The 19,989-nt window shown below is 46.0% G+C and overlaps 1 protein-coding gene across 1 annotated transcript in view; it reads right to left on the bottom strand.

Moving 5' to 3' along the window:
- The window catches only part of LOC119436996 (follistatin-related protein 5-like), a 397,352-nt gene that overhangs the window by 19,255 nt on the left and 358,108 nt on the right, over positions 1 to 19,989 (bottom strand). The window contains exons 10-11 of the mRNA XM_037704047.2: positions 18,337 to 18,468; positions 16,688 to 16,947 (exon numbers count right to left, since the gene is read on the bottom strand). Of these exons, the coding sequence (XP_037559975.1) occupies positions 16,688 to 16,947; positions 18,337 to 18,468 (392 nt within the window). The remainder of the gene's footprint in view (positions 1 to 16,687; positions 16,948 to 18,336; positions 18,469 to 19,989) is intronic.

Genomic DNA, 19,989 nt, shown 5'->3' with positions numbered 1-19,989 from the left:
TTATGTCATCTCAATCAATGGGCGGACCATTTCCTATGTCTGAACCCACAAGTTTCTTGGCGTAATCATTGACCGAGACCTCTGTTGGAGCCCGCACGTGGCCTACATGAAACGGCGGCTCACAGCAACTTCCCAGTTGTTTAAATACTTGACAGGAAAGACATGGGGGATGTCAGTAGACGCAAATGCTGAAACTCTACAGAGCTCTCTTTCTCGGTTTTTTAAGATATAGTCTACCTGTACTGAACAACACTTGCAAGACAAATATTCGTGTTCTGCAGACAGAACAATTAAGCTCAAGCACTCAGAGTTTGCCTTGGTTTGCCCAGATGCACGTCAACAGAGGCAGCTATTGCGATTGCCGGGGACCATGCGATGCAAACTCACATTACGGTGGAAGCCCTGAGAACGCACATCAGACATCTTGCACGTGCCCCCTATCACCACCTTGCAACGCTACCTTCAGACAGGCGCCAAGCATCGTTCTCTAAAACTATCATCAAGTACAACGACAAACTTCCCTCGGGCTTCACCGCTGCATCTAAACCATCGATACCCCCTTGGTGTCTTATTAGCCCCACAGTACATCTCAGTGTACCAGGAATCAAGAAAAAATCTGAGCTTTCGTCACCTGTGCTGAAACAACTGTCTCTGCTTCTTCTGCACGAGAGGTATGCGGACAGTGTATATATTTATACTGATGGTTACACAAACCTCCAGTGTTCGTCCGGTGCTGCGGTTGTCCCAGCAAGAGCTATTACCATCAGCTTCAGGAGTGACCACCCAACGACATCGACATCTGCTGAACTAGCTGCTCTTCGCGCTGCACTTTGTTTCGTCAATCGGGAACCACCTCGACAATGGTCAATCTTCAGTGACTCAAAGGCAGCCCTACAATCTGTGCTATCAGCTTTGCATCCCGGGTTATACGAACAGCTAGTATTCGATATTAGATGCCTACTCCATACATCACATGAGAAAGGACACCACGTGACATTTCAGTGGCTGCCAAGTCACTGCGGCGTCATAGGGAACGAAGACGCCGATAATGCCGCTCGGGCAGCTCTTGACGACACACAGGAAGAGGCCATACCCCTCTCATGGTCCGACGCAGCCAGCAGACTTCGAGTGCTTCCACAGGAGATCACGCTCTCTCTATGGTGCACACCAAGTAGCCAGACCAACCGGAGCAATCGTGATTACCAGCTGAACTCTGATGCATCTCTGTATGCCAACTGGACTCCGCCGAAGAGAGGCCACTATGCTTTATCGCTAATGGCTAGGGGTGGCATTCACGAAATCTTATTCATTTCTCATTGGAATGGCCGACAACGCTTTTTGCAATGCCTGTCTTTGCGAGGAGACGCTAGAACACATTCTATGCGACTGTCCTGAATATAATGTTCCGAGACAGTCCCTGGCGTCCGTTCTAGCGCACCTTGACAATAGACAATTGTCAGTAGAAACGATTCTCACATGTCGTCGACAGAAGGGATCACAGCTGAAGGCGACGAAGGGACTACTTTTTTAGAAGAAACGAGCTTGGACAAGCGGCTGTGACAGTGATGTCACGTACCACGCAAGAGTGACGGACTATGACTGCTGATGTGTGTACTGTTCTATGTGCTCTCTCTCTCTCTCTCTCTCCTCCCCATCTTTCATTCCCCCCCCCCCATCCCGTTCCCATGTGTAGGGTAGCAAACCGATTGTGCTATACTGGTTAACCTTCCTGCCTTTCCTTCTCCACTCTTTCCTTCCTTCCTTGGTTCATTGAGTATTCTGTCTTCCTTTACACTACCTACCTTCCAGCCATCTTTTACTAGTCTCCACAGCTAGTTTCATTTATGTTTCCGCTGCCACGTTTATCGCTGCATGAGCACTGACATTCTGAAGAATATCCTCAAGGCTTTCCGCACCATTTTCCCACGGTATGCGCGAGTCGACTTCATCTGAAAATGTTCGTCTATCTATACCTACGCGTTCTCACACACCACGGTCTCGCTTCGAACAGATCGCGGCGTTCGCACTGCCATTTTAATTATCATAAAACTAGGGGAGTGCAAACATTCTATATTTCGAATACGAATCGAACAGGGCTTGCCATTTGATTCGTATTCGATTCGAGAATTCACCATTCGAAATTGTCGATATATTTGATTCTGTTATAATATAAGGAATAACGACACATATTGGAGTCTCGGGGGACAAAGAACGAAGCAAGCCAGGATTGTTTTTAACACTTGTGCTGAAGAGAGGCGCCAGGTTCTCGACGAATGTACGGAGCAGCCAATTTTTGCACAATAGCTTCCTGTCATTCAATGAGGATGTCTCGCCTTCAGGCACTCTATCCACTTATCTCGGTTTAGGCAAAACAATTTTTCAGTTGGTTAATTTATGTCCATCGGTCGCACATTAAAAGAAACTGCGGTGCTGTAGATTATGTTGATTCAATGGACGCAACACTCTATACGCGCATGATGGTGTGCTGTCTTTCATATCATCATTACTGCCATGGTGCCCAGATAAATGAAAGCTGCGTATCATTCACAAGCTCCCAGTTAACTGTCGTCGATGTGACATTACATGCACGAACGAATGTAAATAAACTTGTTATCAGCGGACTCTACACATCTTATGTTGGCACGTTGTCTAGAAAGAAAGTATCTGTATCGATTCATATAGGCCAGGATGTTACACTTGTGCTGAAGAGAGGCGCCAGGTTCTCGACGAATGTACGGAGCAGCAATTTTAATAGCTCGTCATTCAATATGTCTCGCCAGCAATCCACTTATCTCGGTTTAGGCAAAACAATTTTTCAGTTGGTTAATTTATGTCCATCCCGGTCGCATCTCATTAAACGAACCTGCGGTGCTGTAGTATTATGTTGACCTCCTTCAATGGACGCAACACTCTATACGCGCATGCGGTGGTGTGCTGTTCTCTTCTTTCATTATCATCATACTGCCATGGTGCACCAGATAAATGAAAGCTGCGTATCATTCACAAGCTCCCCAGTTAACTGTATGTCCGATTGTGCACGACATTACATGCACGAACGAAATAATGTAAATAAACTTTGTTATCAGGCGGACTCTACACAATCTTTATGTCCCATGGCACGTTGTCTAGAAAGAAAAAAAAGTATTCTGTATTCGATTCGATATTTGAAGGTCGATTTTCCCTAATACTTGCATTTGATTAGATTCGGAAATTTTACTATTCGAATACCATTACATAAAACTTTGCTGATTTCAGGTTATGCTGTTCGATATTGTTCCATAGCTGGCTCCCTCTCCACTGCTCCTCTCCAATACAGTGTTTATGCACCTCTAATTTGATATCCAGCGCTCTTTTCTCTGGTCTGTCCACTGCGCAGGCCTGGGACGCCATCTTCCGAGGCATAGAAGAGACGTGCCTGACCAGCCATGACCTCCGAGATTGCCAGCACAGCGCAGGGCACGTGGTCATTGTGCGCCGTGCGCAGGATTTACGACAGTATCGGGTGTCATGACGCAGCTCCTGCTACAAACACAACCACGCTTTTCACAGCAAGCAGTTGCTTCAAAGTATGTTTACTCCCGTAGTGCAGGTAAGGTGTGCGGTAAGCCAAAACAAAACAAAAACTGATAAACATAACCCTGCAAGCGCGTCGCGTTCATTTATGAAAGCTGTCATGATTCGTACAGAACAACTTCTAGGACTAAATACTTGGTGGATCAGTGATTGTACCAGATGTAAGTTTGGAGTTAATGCCCCCCCCCCCCCCCCCTAGCCAAGAAAGAGGGAGAAAAAAGAAAGACACTCAGTCAGTGGCGCACCGACCGGGGGGGGGGGGGGGGGTTGGGGGTTGTAACCCCCCCCCCCCCCCCGCCACCCTTGAGGCCGACTTAACCCCTCCTTTTGTTTAACCCCTTTTCTTTCCTTGCTCATTCGAGTACTGCAACTAATTGATGTAAGACGCGCAATCGTCTGCACACTCGCAAAAAGCGCATTTGTTTACTATTTCGTGTGAAAAACTTGAAATTATTGCTGTTTATATGGTATTGGCAAACTGTCAACCCCCCCCCCCCCCCCCCCTGACAGAGATCCTGGGTGCGCTACTGCACTCAGTACGCCCCCAGACAATGACTGGGCTAGGCAATTCCACTGCAATGTACCTCTTCAGATGACCTAGCAATCCCAGTCACATAACCAAACGAACTAATGTTGACAAAAACAATGCTCAAGATTGTCCTTCACTTGCACGCGATTACACGCTGCTCATTAACTGTTTTAACTTTGTGCCCCTGTAAGCGGTCAAATAGTGTCGGTTGGAGATATCGGTGACATAGTGAAATTTGGTATTCTCTGGATTGCTAGATGCATGATCGAGTCAGGAACGACTCCTGAATATGTACCCCTCGAAAACGACAATGAACGGACAGGAGAAATATCAAGCAAGACTTTAGAGCCGGCTAGATGATATTCAATTCCTAATAAAACTGAAACTGGTGTCACTGTTTATTCATTTGCCCTTCAAATTTACTAGCTACAGGTACTGCCGGATTAGTAAATGTTGGGGCCCGGCGCTAAATTTGTCTCGGGGCTCCAGTGATAATTATAATGGTCTACCAGTGACGACAATGATGACGATGACGACGATCACGGTGATCAATAGGGATGCCAAATATTTGAACTGCATACACGAGAGCCACCAACAATGGCTTTGTTTTGAACGGTTAGGAACAGGTCTGGCCTGCTGTTCTTAAATGTATTTTGTGACAAAAGGTTACATGCCTGTTATATGAATACCAGGGAATATTGCATTTTGATATAACACTTGCAACATCTCAGCTTTAGATACCGTGTTTCTTTGCTTATGTTAGGCAATCAAACGCTTATTGTCTAATGAGCACGTCGCTCAATCAGTCTAATATCCACTAACTACACCTTCCCGTCACCAAAGAAAAAAAAAGAGAACCGCGCGTTGCAAACTTTAGCTATACATGGACACTTTATTTATTTATTTATTTATTTATTTATTTATTTATTTATTTATTTATTTATTTATTTATTTATTTATTTATTTATTTATTGTTTATTAGTTGTCCGAACCTGCATACGGGCGGTGCACTCGAGACTGCTTCCTGGGAGAAAGTGAAACTTAACCCCTCGACTTTCGAGGGGTTACGTTTCACCTCATAGTTAAACACCTCACAGATGCTGTGAGGTGTTTGTCGTCATGAGCGGACGGGCTGTGTGCATGTGCGGGCAGTCGCTCAAGAGTGCTCTGACAGAGTGGACGTTGCGCCTTGTCGTGCTTTGTCGTGCTATATAGACTATAGTAAGCTTGCTTTAACTTTTAAAGACAATAATCTTTCTTGGGGAACTTAAACGCTGAAAATTTGGTCTGTCTATTTGTCTGTCTTTCACCCGATTCAGCCACCCGGCCAAAGTTGGACCACTTGCTTACCGCCCACACTACTTAAACTGGTACGGCTGTTCACACTTGTGAACGTTATCGATCACAAAGTAAATATTACGCATATCTGAGGCGCAACATCACTAGGTAAGTATTAGGAGGTGTGTTCCTTTAATAGAAAATACATAGATACGTAACTCTAAAGACCCTACTTTCTTAAGCTGCGCTGAAAATGCCATGCTATGCGCGCCGACGAACGACGTTCCCCAACTGCGCGCCGACGAGCGCCCTCTGCCATGGAGGAAGGAAACCCTCTGCACAAGCTCATGTTTCCCGATGTATTGCCAGATGGCGTCCATGTCTCACGCAGCGCCTCCTCAATTTTATCAATGCCAGCCAGATGCGGCCGATTCAACATAAAGGAAGCGCTGTCTGAGGCAGGGCAAAACATAAATGGCCGCTTGATGAAATAATGCGGTAAAATGAAATCTGTTCAAACAAACCTTCATACCAGGACAGAAATGGTACGAGAACAGCATCACGGGTGGCCGCGGATCAGACCAGCACTCATGTAGTACGGCCGGCAGAAGACTATCGTCTTTCGACGACATTTGCAGCGAAGCACGCAGATACGCGGTAAATTTTTTCGCAAAAGCGAGTCCTGTGTTATCGATCTTCATACCTGCAGGACCCATAACGGGCTGCAGCAGGAAGTTGGCTCGGGAAAACCATGGAATGCATGAGAAAGATTAGGGCAAAAAGTACTTTTCAAGTAAAGTCGGAACGCATTCGTATAAGTGAATGAACTGGTGAAGGCAGACATGGGGCTCCATTCGTTATACGTTTTGTGCGACAAACTGGAACAATTTCGTTATGACAAAAAAAAACGGATTCTTTTTTTGTGATTGGTATGAAACGATAAGGGTATGGATGGATCTGAGAATAGCTGTTCTTTTACAAGCTCAGTTTGACACGAAACCTTATGAATTAGGAACAGGCTTTCAAATTCAAAAAAAAAAAGGGGGGGGGGGGAGATTTAATACTGTTCCTTTTCGGTGATACGCTAGTTTAACAGGAGCAGTTAGAAAAAAGAAATGAAGCGGTGCTACGACTTCATATTATATCAATCTCGCTAACCAGACTTCCAGGGCTTGGGTCCGACATAACAACCACACGTAGTAGTTTCGTATTGAGGTCGCGAGATCTCAAGCATGAAACTCTGACAAGAGAAGCTGAAGGAGGAGGAAACAAACGAAGGAAAGGTAGGGAAGTCAACCAGACGTGCGTTCGGTTTGCTACCCTACAAGGGGGGAAGGGGTTTAAGGGATGAACAAAAAGAAAGGAAAGGGAGGGTACTATCAGTGCGAGTACGTGTGCTTGTCCACTTCACGCCTAGAATCGTTCACTGAGGCCAGTCCATTTCATGATTCGTAGCAATGCCCGCGTCGCTCTGTAAGCCTGCGACGCGTGGGGCCATGGTGCAAAAATCTCTGTCTCCGAAAATGGTCTGCTGTCTAATCGGTTTAACACACTTAGACGAACATCGCGTTCGATGTCATAAAGATCACAAAAACACAACACGTGTTCGATCACCTCTTCACAGTTGTTTAGTCACAGATATGTGTGTCTGACATTCCATTAAGGAACAAGTAGGCTTCGTAAAAGCCACCCCTATCCACAGACAGCACAGTAAAGTTGCATCACGGCGGGAGAAGTGCGATGTAATGTTCAGCTTAAATGCAGGATAAAGCCGGTGGAGACGACAGTTCGAGACAATCGGGGTGCTCCAGGAAGTTTGAGGTTTTGGTTTGAGAAAGTAAAGGAAGACCCCTCGCAGCGCCTGTCCTTGACAAGGGTATGGGAACTGTCAGGGTTTCTTTATGGGCTGACCGGGCGGCATCATCAGCTAGGTCATTACCGACGATGCCACAGTGCCCCGGAAGCCATTTGAAGATGATGTCATGCCCGTTTATAAAGCCTCGTTGGAGAACTTCTCTAGTCTCAAACACCAGTTGTTCATGGCTCTTGCGTCGTAAGGCTGACTGCAGACTCTGAAGGGCTGCTTTGGAGTCACAAAAAAAAAACGACCCTTTCAAGATTTTTCTTGTATGATATAATCAACAGCAGCACGTAGGGCGGCAAGTTCTGTTGCCGTGGGATACTTTGAACTTGATTGTGGATTGTAAAGCAGGGATGACAACAGCGCCTGTGGAGCAGGTGGCTAAGACAGATGCATTGGTGTAAATGTGCGTTTTTTGTTCATATGCCTGGTTCAGCAATGACAATGTCACTGGTCGTATAAAGCCACTGGCGGGCGGCGGGTCTTTTTCTCAATTACCGGAATTGTGAGGTGTACTTGCGACCACAGGGTTAACAGTGGTCCTCCTGCTGGTGTGAAGCCCGATGGAAGGCAGCCTTGATATATCGTAACAAGTTTTGAATATGTGGATTGAGGTCTTTGTGTCGGCAAAGCAGCAATATAGTGTCTGGGGACGTTACAGAAATGTCGAATATGTGCTCCGAGGTTGCCAACTGCGACGTATGTTGGCATCAAGTAGTCTCTAGCAGTCATTATTGTTGCATGAGTCGAAACGCGTCGGCGTAGTCCAAAACACGTGCGTAAAGCCTGGTCTTACAAACTTTCGAGGGTGTGAATATTTGTTTTGCATGTGTTCATCAAAACCGGCAAGCTGTGCCGTAAAAAAGCCCAGAAACAGTGTTATGTACAGCTGCAGCATAGACCATGCCGACGTGCCCCAGGTTTTCCCGCACAGGAAATTTATTATATGTATAATATAAATTAGTCTCCGCTTAGGAAGATGCAGTAGTGACTCCATGAAAGGTCCCTGTCAATAATCACGCCTAAAAGCGATGATACTCCTGGTATGCGATAGCGTAGTCATTGAAAGAAACAGGATATGGAGTCATCGGTTTGCGCGTTAACTCAATTAACGCGCATTTTTCTATGGATACACAAAGGCCTTGTTTGCGGAGATATGGACAAGTTAGTGTGGCTGCACGCTGAATTCTTGCACGCACTTGAAGACGAGTCACCGCAGAAGACCAAAGACAAATATCATCAGCGTACATCGGTAGGTGAACTGTCTTGGGTAAAACTTCAGCAAGGCCAACCATAGTTGGGTTAAAGAAAATAGAGCTCAATACCCCACCGTGTGGGACGCCACCGTATGTATAATAGTTGGCAGTGGGTCAATCTTCGGTCTGCACAAAGAAGGACCTTCTCGTGACATAGTCGTGGATCCACTGAAACATTCACCCACCGATTCCAACAGCCTCAAATGACTCGAGGATCGCTTCATGTGTGACATTATCGTACGCCCCTTTCACATCAAGAAAGAGCAAGAAGGTTTCTTTTTGTCTTAGCTAGGAGCTGTAGGGCAAATGCAGTGCCAATTTTAAAGTATTAACCGAAATTATATGTATTCCGATTCTGAGAATCCTGATGGAAAGCCACAGAAGTTGCGAAGTGAAGAGCTTTTTTACTGGCTCAAGTGGCTCTGGTGCACCTCTCTGTAGGCACAAGGGCCACCATGCGTCGCTAAACTTAGCTCTCTAGACAATCTTCAATACTGTTCCTCCATCGTTGATGGCATATATATATATATATATATATATATATTACAGCGAGGCCATTAAGGGGAGCTCCGCATGGTTTTCGTGCGGTTTACAGCCAAAATTGACGTCGGTAAAGCCCGGCGTGTGGCGGCGCGGTCAGCATCCACTGTCAAAGAACAGCCAGCAGCGCAGCCTGCTCCGGAGACCCAAATTTACTTTGAAACGTGATTACTAATGGTTACAAAATGAAGGTTACCCTGCACGTACGTCACTCGAACAGGCAACAATTTCTTTGTATGGCTTATTTTACCCAGTAATAAGCTTTTGCGACTCCACGCATGTCGACGCCGCACTTATAGGCGGGCACAGTGCACTAAACGACGCGCCGAGTGGACTCTGTATAACCGCATTGATGCAGCGATACGGGGGCATACAAAACAGCTTCGTTGCAACAGCTGGGCAGCCTTATCTAGCTTGCTGCATACTGGAAGTGGTTTTGGAAGTCAATGACTCATACAGAAGGCGCTCCGCACTCCATAAATCTGCAAGAATCCTACGGCTGAATTCTGCATAGCGACTGACCAGTCACCAAAAGCTGTAGAGGAGGCATTTGCAGAGCTTTTCGACTCTCCTATGTCCAGTGACACCACAAATGGCGACCTTCCTTCTATGACAAGTCAGAGTACCATAACTGCTTCCTATGGTCAAGCCAGCTAGATGGACGAGGCAGACTTCACTCTAGAGGAGCTGCGACACGCGCTCAGCCTCCCCAAATGCCGCACTGCCCCAAGTGAAGACGGTGTGACGTATCAATCATTGCGGAACATTGATAAGGAAGGAAGGAAGGAAAATAAGAGGTGAAAGGCAGAGAGGTTAACCAGGTCAAGTGACCGGTTGGCTACACTGCACATGGGGATGGGGTAAGGAGTTTTCATGATAGTATATTGGATGACTATAATGAAGTACGGAGAACCTTTGTAATCCAAGCTGAATGGAAATCGTCCTTGGTAATACCAATTTTAAAGTTCGAGCACCCTGCAAGACACTTCAAGTCCTACCGGCCAATATTCCTAACTTCGAATGTCATCAAGTTAAACGAGCGAATGGTTCTGTTTCGCTTAAATGACAGGCTAGAGTAGCTGAATTTTTTCCCTGATGTGATGAGTGGCTTTCATCGCCGCCGTTCAGCTCTGAACAGCATTTCAGACCTTGTCTCAATGCTTGACTTTGATAGAGGAAACAAGCACTTCGCCTACAAGCTCTTCCTAGACACACAGCAAGCTTTCCACTCGGTTCCGCAGAAGGCAAATATTTTCGCTCTTGCAACCGCGGGAATTTCGAGTCGTTTGCTACGTTTTGTGCACAATTTTCTACCGGAGCGCCGGATGAAAGTGCGTGTCGGAGGAATAACAAGTGAATCCCGCGCTGTGAAATGCGGTGCCCCACAGAGCAGCGTTTTATCGCCGCTTCTGTTTAACACCGTACTCTACGTGCTTCAAAGTCGTTTGCCTCGGGACAGTGACTTCTCTGTGGATAAGCGGCGCTTCGCACCTTGGTCCACGGCTTCGTACAAGCTTGCAAAGAGCTCCGAACGCGACTTCGGAGTACTTCGGTGAGGTTGGCCTTGTTACGATTGACATGTGACACCTGGTTCAAAAAGCATTATGCTGATACGATTGACGTGTGACACCTCTGCGGAGGGGATTATCGGAGGACCATGCCTAAACCAACGGAGGATGAATCCCTGATTTGCTATGGTTGTCTCGAGTGGTCCTCAATCTGGCGGGCGAGTCGCAGTGATAAGTGGCCCCCTTTGTGTGCGTGCGCCCAGGAGCGAACTGTGCACCACCGGAGACTTCGAGTCGCAGTGATTACTGGCCCCTTTGTGTGAGTGCGCGCAGGAGCGAACTGTGCACCACCGGAGACCTCGAGTCGCCGCAGCGGAGGCAAGCCCGGGAAACGTCGCCTGGGAGAGAGGGAGCAGCCGCTGCACCCCCGACTGGACTCAGTACCTGTCACGTGATGTTGACGTGAGCGAAATCCCGCCTACGATTTAGCGGGCCTATTTAAGCGGCCCCGCCATGTATTTTCTCATTATTCTCTTCTTTTCTATCCTTCATCAACCCTGAAATAAACTGTGCAAGTTTCGCGCTAAGAAATTGTCTTGCCCTTGCCTGGTCGCTATGGTCTACCGGACGCCTGCAGCCTGCCGACAACGCCACGCTACCAAGCAGTAACGCCGGTCGAGCTTGAAGGAACCGGCGTCGCAACAGCCTGCAGGCAGATATCACCTGCTAAGTCGGCTACAATAGCATATCATTCTAAACAACGCACTCGTCGAACAATGAGCTGTTTGTGCCTTGACGAGACAGCGATAAGCTAGGTGTGACAACACCGTTATTTGGGCTTGATTGCGGGTGATCGCATCTCTTGGCATCCTGCCGTTGAATTTGTACGACGCAAATCGCAATCCCTCCTTAAGTATGTGGCCGCCTTGACTGCTAGAGGTGCTGGCTGCGACCGAACAACAGCTTTGCAGGTGTACCAGTCATCTGTACTCTCAGGCATGATGTATGCGTTACCAGTCCTGGAACGAGATCATCACGTTGTCCTCCGACCAATTCTTGGATTACCTCGTGAAGCGCATTCTGTTGCATTACTCACTGAAGCGCATCAGTTACCCCTGAGGCTGCAAGCAGACCAGAGAGCTCTATATCATAGTGAGCGTTTGCACCGCGCCTGGAATGGTCAATCGCTCCTTCATCGACTGATTCCCCGCCCGTTTTTCTCGCATTAGAAAATGGCGGCAGTCATTCATGAACATTCCTGGTGTTTCTGAACTTGCTTCTTCAGTTACGCCTCCACCTCCGAAAGATATCACCAAACACGCATTCCCCTTTTATCTCACAATCACTGACTTACACAAAAAAGTCTGATAGGGCATTCCAATTGTCTCAGTCACACATGTTCAAAAGATTTCCAGATTATCTTCAACTATTCACAGAAGCATCTGTGCACCGCGGCGGTCAAGGTGCCTCTGCAGCTTTTTTCTTCCGTTCGGCTCAAGTACGACGTATATTTCACACAGCCCATTAAGCCTCGTCAACAACTGCGGAGCTAACAGCGATTAGTGTTGCACAGAACTTCCGTAGCAATAGCGTACAAGAGGAGTTAACCGCATCGAAGATTGTCATCTTTACGGACTCCAGCTCTGCCCTTAGCAGATTACAACGCAGTCAGATTGATTGTCCAGTTGTGCGCAGCATTACTGACTCTGCAAACAAAATTTCATCACGTGGGGTATCTCTCGCTGCCCAATGGATACCTTCCCACGTAGCGATCGCTGGAAATGAAGAGACTGATCGGCTGGCTTCAACTTGCGCTCATAGCGACTGTGCATCCCTGAAATTTTGTGTAAGCTTGATGACGCTCGTCTGCTGATTCGTCGCCACATGCTCAAGCAGCATCCAGACCAGCGTGTCACAAATGGAACGTTCCCGGCCCACGTTCGCGGTCGAGGCTTGCCTCGTCGTGCTAGAGCGCAACTACTCAAGCTAAGGGTTGACTGTGTGAACGTGTGCGAACGTTTATGCCGACAAGGACGTGTGGCCAGTCCATCGTATACGTCTTGCGGTTGCTGTGAGACACTGCAGCACCTGATATTGGAGTGTCCCGCTTTCAGTGCGCAGGGCACGTCGCTATATAGTGAAGGACTATGTTGTCCTTGGCCTGCGGTGTACGACACTCGACGAATGTTTGTACCCCAGTGGTTATGCGTCTCGACGCGATCAGGTTCATCGCGCTCTCCTTACTTTTCTAAAGGTAACTAACTTAAGTTCACGTTCGTAGCTTATTTCTGTTTTCAAATTACGACTTCAGACACTATTTCTTCTATTTTAACCACTGATCTGTACTATAGGGGGCTGGACGGCGCTTCGAGCGCGCGCAACTGAAGCTACCGGAAGTGAGAGGCCTTGTCCCGGAAGTCGGCCGTTTGCGGCTTCGCATCGCTTTGCAGCTCGCATGCGCTCGACGTGTTTTCTTTTTCTGCCCAAAATTGCCTGCTTGTTGTGCCGTGAATTGCACACGAAGGCCGGAGAAGTCTTTTGGAAAAATGTTTCACGCGTAACTATTTTTCAAGTCAGTGTAATTTACATTGTGCGTTGCGTAAAGCCAAGGCTGTACCGCTGGCATTTCGGCGTGCATCCGAACACTGCAAACCACAGGCACTACAAGTTGGTTCATTTTATGCAGGGGTTCCCGTGGTCTCGGAGAGATTTGTGCAGTCGATGGGTTGCAAACTTAAGGCAAGACAAGTGGAGGCCATCACCGGGAAGCAGCCTTTGTAGCGACCACTTCGCGGAGTCGTGCTTCGACCGGACGCGAGCACGAACGCGGCTATGATCTGATGCTGTCCCTACGATATTCAATTCATTTTAACATTCTTTTCACAACCAGTAGTCATCAGCATTGCTGAAGTGTGTGCACAAAGAAAGATGACAGATTTTTTTTTTAATGCGAAGCATTCCTTGGTGAACATTTGCTACTTTGACAGTATCTATCTATCTATCTAGCTGCATACGTCTTTGTGCTCTCATGGTCAGTTTCGTTAACTTGGTATGTACCAAAATTTGCATACTATGACAAGAGTATATGACAAACATAAATGATATGTCATGACATGCGTGTCATGTAGGTCATGAAACAGCCGCCTACGTCCTGGTGCTCTCATGGTCGTTTCGTTAACTTGGTCGGTACCAAAATCGGCATAGTAGGACAGGAGTGTATGACGAACATAAGTGATAGGTCATGACACAAATGTCATGACATGCGTGTCATGTAGGTCATGACAATGACCCAGCGAAAATAATAACACTCAAAAAACCACTGAAATGGGTTCAGACGTGGGTACTAAGTGAAGGAAACACTAAAGGGTGCTGGTAGAAGTCAGCCATGAGCATGGCTCAGCAAAAATGACGATGACTCAGCGAAAAAAGATTAACACACAAAAACCACTGGAATGGGTTCGGACGTGGGACTAAGTGAAGGAAACACTAAAGGATTGTGGCACTGATCTCCACTATAATTGATCTCCCCCTGTAGTACAGATAAGTGGATTGTGGTAGAAGTCATAGTCACGACCATGACTCAGAAAAAATGAGAATGACTCAGCGAAAAAAAAAATCAACACTCAAAAACCAATGGAATGGGTTCGGATATGTGGTACTAAGTGAAGGAAAGGGCTAAAGGTTGATGGTCGAAGTCATAGTCATGAGCATGACTATGGCTTTCGCCTTAAGGTCTCTTAGGTGTAGCTAAAGGGACTCCCGAGGACTCATGACATGCGTGTCATGTAGGTCATGAAAGAGCCGCCTACGTCTTGGTGCTCTCATGGTCGTTTCGTTAACGTTGTAGGCTCCCCGCACACTGCTTCGCATAACATCGATTCCCACAGGGCGTGGGATCTGCCGGCTTTCTTTTTTCTGTATAATAAACAAGATGTTTTGCTGCATTAGCCTGCATCCTTTGTACCATATCCTTGCACCGTTAATAGAGTTACCACATGATTTGAAATAAATGCATGAGTTTTCTACACCAAACTTTTTGTTATTCACCACTCCGTGTTTGCTATGTGTTAAAGGAAGGGCATCAGTGAGGAGTTATAACATCATATACTGTAAACTAGCCATATCAGTCACGAGCACACATAAACTCCGTCTGAAAGCAGCAAAGCGGAAGTTAGAGCACATATCCAATATAGAAAATGTTTCCTTGCTGGCGCGTAAGCAGCCGAGCATATTCGATCGCGTTCAAGCCTGATCGGGAACGAATTTCTCGAATGTGGTTGGCCGTGTTGCGCGAGCCCAATCGCGGTCGATCCTGAGACATCTCTACTGCAATCGAAAGTTCCTAATGTGATGCCATGTTTCACGTAATTCTATGCAGCTGCTCTCCAAAGCTGGAATCCCGCGCCGATCGCGTCGCTATTGTGAATGATGGACACTCGAACGCTGGTCATCAATATTATTGCTTTAAGTAAATAAAGTTACAAGAATACAGGCTCAGACTGTCAAAAACTCATGTTCCTGACAGAAAAAAAAACAATAACTATTATTGCGCAAAAAATAACGAAAAAAAATCATTCTAACGCAGCTTGATCCCCTTATAACGCGCACTGGTAAAGGCAGCAGAGACCTCCTTCCGGGACAAGCCGCCGGGCGTCTCCTAACTTCCGGTGACTTCACTTGCGCCCGCCGCGGTGAGCGGCGATGCTGCATCCAGCAAATTATAGTGGAGTTAGTGATTTTAACATTCTTTAGGAGCGTGACATGCAGGGAACGGCCCTACTAGTGTATGACGTGTGCTGTGTCTGTTCTGCTTTATGCTTTGAGATTATTCATCTTTTCCTTGCCTTCTTTCTATCTTCCACTTCTATGTTTCGGTCTCCTCATTTCAGAAGAGTAGGCAGGCGTTGTGCCCCTTCCGGTGGCCGTTGCCTGCCTGGTCCTAGCTTGCCCTTTCCTGTCAAGTGTATATTGTTTCCAAAAGAAATAATATAGTAATTCGTTTTTTTTTCTCGCATCGCGTTTTAACCCGCTCTATATTCGAGGTCAGCTATAGGAGGAGCCAAAGTCGACAAATATTTTGCGGGTATCGCGCCTGGTCCTTTTGGCCAACATCAATTTTACTATGTTTAGTATCGTCATTTGTTGTGCATAGTGTAAATAAACGCTTTTCGAAACAGTATCTGTTTTTATGACTACGTTTGTGTGGTACCATATTTTAAAATATGTTAAAGAAAAAGGGCTTGGTTATAGCGAAGGAATAGTACCGGATAGCGTGAAACGTATGCAAAGTCTGGGGTAGATTTCGGGCAGTGGCAAAACAGACTCCAGGACTTCCGAAAGGTGTAAGGATTCCAATATACAGCTTCGCTGTCTGTGATGTATAAGTTGCTCCGATTTACATACATCTGCGAAGGTTTCTTTATGCAGTACTACTATTAAAAAAAGTGCCATTTTGTCGTACTATCCGGATATATTTCACATTTGTCCTTCAAAATAATACACTTTGTGAATCTCATCACTTTCCGTAGAGATGATGGCGTCTCGCCAGTCATTTTTCGTGTTTGCGTATCTAGCAGCGAGAAATGCTTCCATGGGGGACAGGAGCTTATTAACGTTCGCCAACAAGAATATGTGCTGCACAATGCTAATTAGTATGAAATTAGCGTCACACACAATCTGTAAATCAAGTATAAAGAGCGAGGGTTGCAAGTTTCTGTAATAAGCGTCTCCTCTGAAAAAAAGTATACCATAAATTCAATCGCAAAACAAAGTGACGGAACAGTGACTCAAAATTACTCATAGTATACTCGAAGTCGGGCTAGTTGGTTGACATGCACGGTATATTTTAATTTTTAGGTCTTGTCTGCCTCGTCCTTGTCCGTGTGGGTTAGCGCAGTTAAAATATACCATCAAAGTTACTCATACTACCATAGGCGTCCAACTCCCTACCTCAGTCGAAGTCTCCATAAGTATTTGAGTTTCGAGGAGTTATTCGTAGTATCGTTTTTCTTCGTATAGAGCTAGAACATGTTAGTTGAGAAACCTGAATGGTGTTGGTAGTATATAGATATGTTCTATCAAGCGGTCCATGGTAAATGCATTTAGCTTTTCAATCGGTGCGGGCGATGCGAGCGGCACTTACATCGACGACGACCATCTGTATGCGCGATATGATCAGCACGCGGCCCTTGGTCGGCTGGGAGACGTAGACGTATCGATCGGCCACGTTGATGGCACGACCCCAGGAGCAGTTGGCTCCCCGATCACCACACACGTACTCCTGCGTGCCTGGGATGATGTCCACGCTTTGGATCTGGTGGTAGAGACGGCAGTTGTCCGGATCGTACACTGCCACACCCCAGTCGTGGAAGGTGAAGAACCGGCGCTCCTCGGACGGGGCCGCTGTACGTGAGCATGCAGTATAAGGACGGGGAATCAGTTCACTGGCAAAGCCTGGGATCAAAGCTTGCCGACAGGAAAAACACTTTAGTTCTTACATCATTAATTTTTTACCTCTCTGAGAACTCGTAAGGACAGGATGACACCGGTTGCGAGATATGCGAGCCCGAAAATGTGCAACGAAATGCATTGGTGTTCCAGTTAACTTTGTGCAAGGGGTAAAATTTCATTTATACAAGTGAATATTCTGGTATTATATATATATATATATATATATATATGGTGTTCAAAATTAAGCTTTACGGATTTTTTAAAGATCACCTGTGGCAGATAGCATAATTCTTATCGTTGAACTGGGTTGTTCAAAGAGGCGGACATTGGTAGCACGAGCAATCGAAACACATATTCAACTAATTAGCAAAATTTGACTAACGAAATTCAGAGTTAATTACTTTCCGACACATATTGCAATTTACGAAATTGTAGCCGGTGAGTTTGCAAGGACATGAAAGCAGGTGCGGTATCGTAATCACCAGCAAACGTATGCGTGTCCTTCAATAGAGATTGCTCACTGTGACAGTGACCGAAGTGGACATCAGGCATTGTGAGGGCCGTCGCAGTCATGGGGATTGACCTGTCTTATTTCTGCAGAGAGATCATATGGTGTAGACGTGTGCATACTCTCAGCAAAGGCCAATGCATACAACGGCCGTGCCGCGACAATGACTCACGCCGATTTCGGTTACCGCCGCAGCGGGGTATACACTTTTTTTGGAGCGTGGCCAGTGCATTGAACTCCGGCTGGCCTTACGCGTAGCAACACTGTCGCAATCTGCACCCTAATGCTCATACGTAACATTATTTACTGATTTTTAACAACTATAGTCTATTGATTTGTTCGTAACACATCATAATTACGTTCACCGCCAATAAATCACCTTTTCAACTGATTTGCAATGTCTTAAGTCACGGATCGAAGAGATGTTATAATTAAGACTTAGAGCAAGGCGGTCAACATACACATTACCTATTTGCGTCGTCTACGTATTTCAGTTTCTTGTTCCACGTAGGTCTTGTCCGCGCAATATCCCAAGCATTTATCATGATCTCGAACCACCGTTGAGATCATGTGAGTGCTATATTTCAAGAACCAACTTGAAAAAAGTCATTTGTTTCAGAATAATGCGCTGTCGCTTGATTCAAAGTAATTCACCCACTGCTGCACCAACAACTTAGTAAGAATACAAAACTTGAGGTTTCACTCTCTCTCTCTCAAGTGTAGAGCTAAAAAAACCGGGCAGCCCTTTTCATCGATTTTCGATTCCACGCGCCCGAACAAGTATACAAAATTAAACGCAAAGGGTCTTATCGTGAAGCTTTGCGTTTTCTTACTTGGAGTTGGCTGGTCTTGGACAACGAGCGAGCTGATGTCCCTTGTGGATCCAGCGGGATTCGACGCAACGCACATGTACGCTCCGGTGTCGCTGTAGGTAATCTTGCCGACCATTAAGGCTGTCCCGTTTCCTAGAAGAGACGGAAGAACAAGCGAGGCGCGTTCATTCTTGCCGGCCTCTTTCCTGTTTCGAAAATAAGACGTTCTACGATCAAGCGAAACCAAGCAGCCAGTACACCGCACATAAGGGATCGAGCACTTCTGACATGTGGTTGTAAACCTCCAAAGCAAGTGGAAAACTAAATACAGGCACCATCTTTGTTTCTAATATAGAGTGAAAAGTCATGAAAGCGTTATTGCCTTATTACACCAGTATGCCCACAGGCTGAAACTGTTCGATTCTACGATTCTAGTCTAGAAATAGGATAACGAAGACTACGATTTAAGACACTGATCTGTAAATGTGTTTACACGCTAGAATAAAAATCACTACCCGTAGGAACTGAACTCACACAATATATATATATATATATATATATATATATATATATATATATATATATATATATAGTCTAGTGTTCACTGTAGCGCCACTTGTCGAGGCCGGCAGAACTTCAATTTCTGAGACATTTGATAAATCTAGCGTACGCCCATGTTCCTTTCGGAGCGAACTTTTTTTCGAATTTGCTCTTGAATATATGCAATGCTGTGATCATTTTGGTGAAATTCCGCGTCTTGGCGCTAAGTCAATTGTGCATTTCTTTTACGATGACTGATATCATGCGTGTAGTAAGGTGATAGCAGAATACCAATACCCCATGTATTGTACGAATACACTGAAGAGAGCAACTCATGCTGCTGCTATACGTCAAGGGTGCCCAAAACATAAATAAAATGGAAGGCCTAAGCAACGACAGTTATGCAGACCAGTTAGACGATACGTCTCACACGCACGATCTCGTGTAAGTGCGTCGTTCGCTATGCACATTTCCCTTTAAAATTCATGGGTTTCGAGATTTGCGCTCCGGTGCGACTGAACTCTTTCTGAGAAAACGGCTCGGGAATAATATGCATCCCCTGCCACTTACTCAACCCGCGCATAAATACTTAAGCAGTGTAGCTATTTTCGCCAAGCTTGGCATCGGAAATCCGCGCACGAAAGACGGCAGAAAACACAGTGAGTGACCTCAGCTCGTGTAGCGGCTATACCTTGCCGGATCAAGGAGCTTAGCACTGCGAGATTTGTCCCTAAGCAGTTGCTTTAAACGTTTAGCACACTCGGAAGATTCAAGGTTAGAAGACGGTGCGTCCGCGTGAGACGTACTTCACGTTTTCGTGGAATTAGTCCGTGCGATCACAATTTTAGTCGTTTGCAATCCTGGAAAAATAGGCAGCCGAAGGGCCGGCTATCCCACTCATCAAAAATAAACCGCAGCGACTGTAATGCGAATGCAAAAAAAAATGTTTAAAATGTTAAAAAAGAAACAAGAACAAAAGAAAGAAAACATTACGAACCTTCATTTATAACTTGCTCCTAAGAGGAAGATTTACCTCTGGAGCTCCTATCCAAGTACATGAGAACGGAGTAATAATTATTCTCGTTGTACAGCCCAGCAAATTTTGTTCCGTTAAACAAATTTGATGAGTCTGTT

The sequence above is a fragment of the Dermacentor silvarum genome, chromosome 1 (genome assembly GCF_013339745.2).
Source record: "Dermacentor silvarum isolate Dsil-2018 chromosome 1, BIME_Dsil_1.4, whole genome shotgun sequence".
In the NCBI taxonomy this organism is placed as follows: Eukaryota; Metazoa; Arthropoda; class Arachnida; order Ixodida; family Ixodidae; genus Dermacentor; species Dermacentor silvarum.
The sequence above is the reverse complement of the archived record's forward strand: the minus strand, read 5'-3'. Positions and strand labels throughout refer to the sequence as shown.